The 1,871-nt window shown below is 50.3% G+C and overlaps 1 protein-coding gene across 1 annotated transcript in view; it reads right to left on the bottom strand.

Moving 5' to 3' along the window:
* Positions 1-1,871, bottom strand: part of MDGA2 (MAM domain containing glycosylphosphatidylinositol anchor 2) — a gene marked incomplete at its 5' end in the record, with an annotated part of 54,677 nt that overhangs the window by 30,172 nt on the left and 22,634 nt on the right. The window contains one exon of the mRNA XM_057386539.1: positions 3-112. Within this exon, the coding sequence (XP_057242522.1) occupies positions 3-112 (110 nt within the window). The remainder of the gene's footprint in view (positions 1-2; positions 113-1,871) is intronic.

Below are 1,871 nucleotides of genomic sequence, written 5' to 3'. Positions count from 1 at the left end.
ACAGCGCTGGGGTTCATCTGYGTCCACTGCAGGCTGTACGAGTACACGCGGGGCCGGTTCTGCCACAGYGGGTTGTACGTGTCGTAGTAGAACTCGGGGGCGTAGGCCTTTCCTGGGAAAAACGGGAAATGGGATCAGGGAATGCAGAAAACATGGAAGCACCAGCCAAGCAAAAACTGCCCCATTCCCTCGGGAAAACTGGGAAATAACCGGCAAATAGAAAAGAAAAGAACCGTGAAAAATTCCCAGGATCCAAGTGCTAAGATCCAACTGATCATTCGCAGGATCCAAGGTTTGAGATCCCAGGATCGAAGGGTTGAGATCCAAACCCTCATTCCTGGATCCATGCGTTGAGATCCAAACCCTCATTCCCAGGATCCAAGGGATGAGATCCAAATGGAGCCATTCCCTCATTCCAGCATCCAAGGTTTGAGATCCAACCCCTCATTCCAGGACCCAAGGGTTGGGATCCATCTGGAGTCACTCACTCATTCCCAAAATTCAAGGGTTGAAATCCAACCCCTCATTCCCCGATCCAACAGCTGAGATCCAACTGCAGCCATTCCCTCATTCCCATGATCCAAAGGATGAGATCCAAATGGAGCAACCTCTCATTCCCAGGATCCARCAGTTGAGATCCAACCCCTCATTCCCAGATCCAAGGGCTGAGATCCAACTGATCATTCCCAGGGTCCAAGGGTTGAGATCCAACCCTTCATTCCCARGMCCCAAGGGTTGGGATCCATCTGGAGTCACTCACTCATTCCCAAAATTCAATGGTTGAGATCCAATCCATCATTCCAGGATCCCGCTGCAATTTGGATTTGGATCCAGCTGCAGCCATTCTCTCATTCCCAGATCCAAGAGATGAGATCCAACTGCAGCCATTCCATCATTCCAGTGATTCAAGGACTGAAATCCAGCCCCTCATTCCTGGGATTCAAGGGCTGAGGTCCAACTCCAGCCATTCCCTCATTCCCGGGATCCAAGGGATGAGATCCAGCCCATCATTCCCGGGATCCAAGGGATGAGATCCAGCCCATCATTCCCAGGACCAAAGGGTTGGGATCCATCTGGAGTCACTCACTTATTCCCAAAATTCAAAGGTTGAAATCCAACCCATCATTCCCAAAATTCAAGGGTTGAGATCCAGCCCACCATTCCCAGGATCCAGGGGTTTGGATCCAGCCACTCATTCCTGGATCCAAGGGCTGAGATCCAACTGCAGCCATTCTCTCATTCCCAAGATCCAAAGGATGAGATCCAAATGGAGCCACTCCCTTATTCCCAGGATCCAGGGTTAAGGTCCAACTGCAATTCCCTCCCTTATTCCTGGAATCCAAGGGTTGAGATCCAACTGCAACCATTCCCTCGTTCAAGGGATCCAAGGAATGAGATCCAAATGGAGCAACCTCTCATTCCCAAGATCCAGGAGTTGAGATCTAATCCCTCATTCCCAGATCCAAGGGCTGAGATCAGGTCCTTATTCCCAGGATCCAGGGGTTAAGGTCCAACTACAATTACCCCCCTTATTCCTGGAATCCAAGGCTGAGATCCAACTGCAGCCATTCCCTCCTTCCCAGGATCCAAAGGATGAGATCCAACTGCAGCCATTCCGTCATTCCGGGATTCAATGGCCGAGACCCAAATGGAGCAACCTCTCATTCCCAGGATCCAGGAGTTGAGATCAGCCCCTCATTCCCAGATCCAAAGGCTGAGATCCAACTGCAATTCCCCCCCTCAGCCAATGTTTGGAGTTTTGTCCAATATTTTCTTCCAGAACTGCCTTTTAGGGTTCTTTTCCTCATCCATATTTTTTAAGGATTCATGGCCGTGCTTTGCCTTTATCCTTAACGCCCTCTTCCAGGTGT

This window comes from Malurus melanocephalus, unplaced genomic scaffold, assembly GCF_030028575.1.
Source record: "Malurus melanocephalus ecotype Western Australia unplaced genomic scaffold, MMel_1.1 scaffold_984, whole genome shotgun sequence".
Lineage (NCBI taxonomy): Eukaryota > Metazoa > Chordata > Aves > Passeriformes > Maluridae > Malurus > Malurus melanocephalus.
Note: the sequence above shows the minus strand (reverse complement) of the source record. Positions and strands in the feature narration are given on the sequence as shown.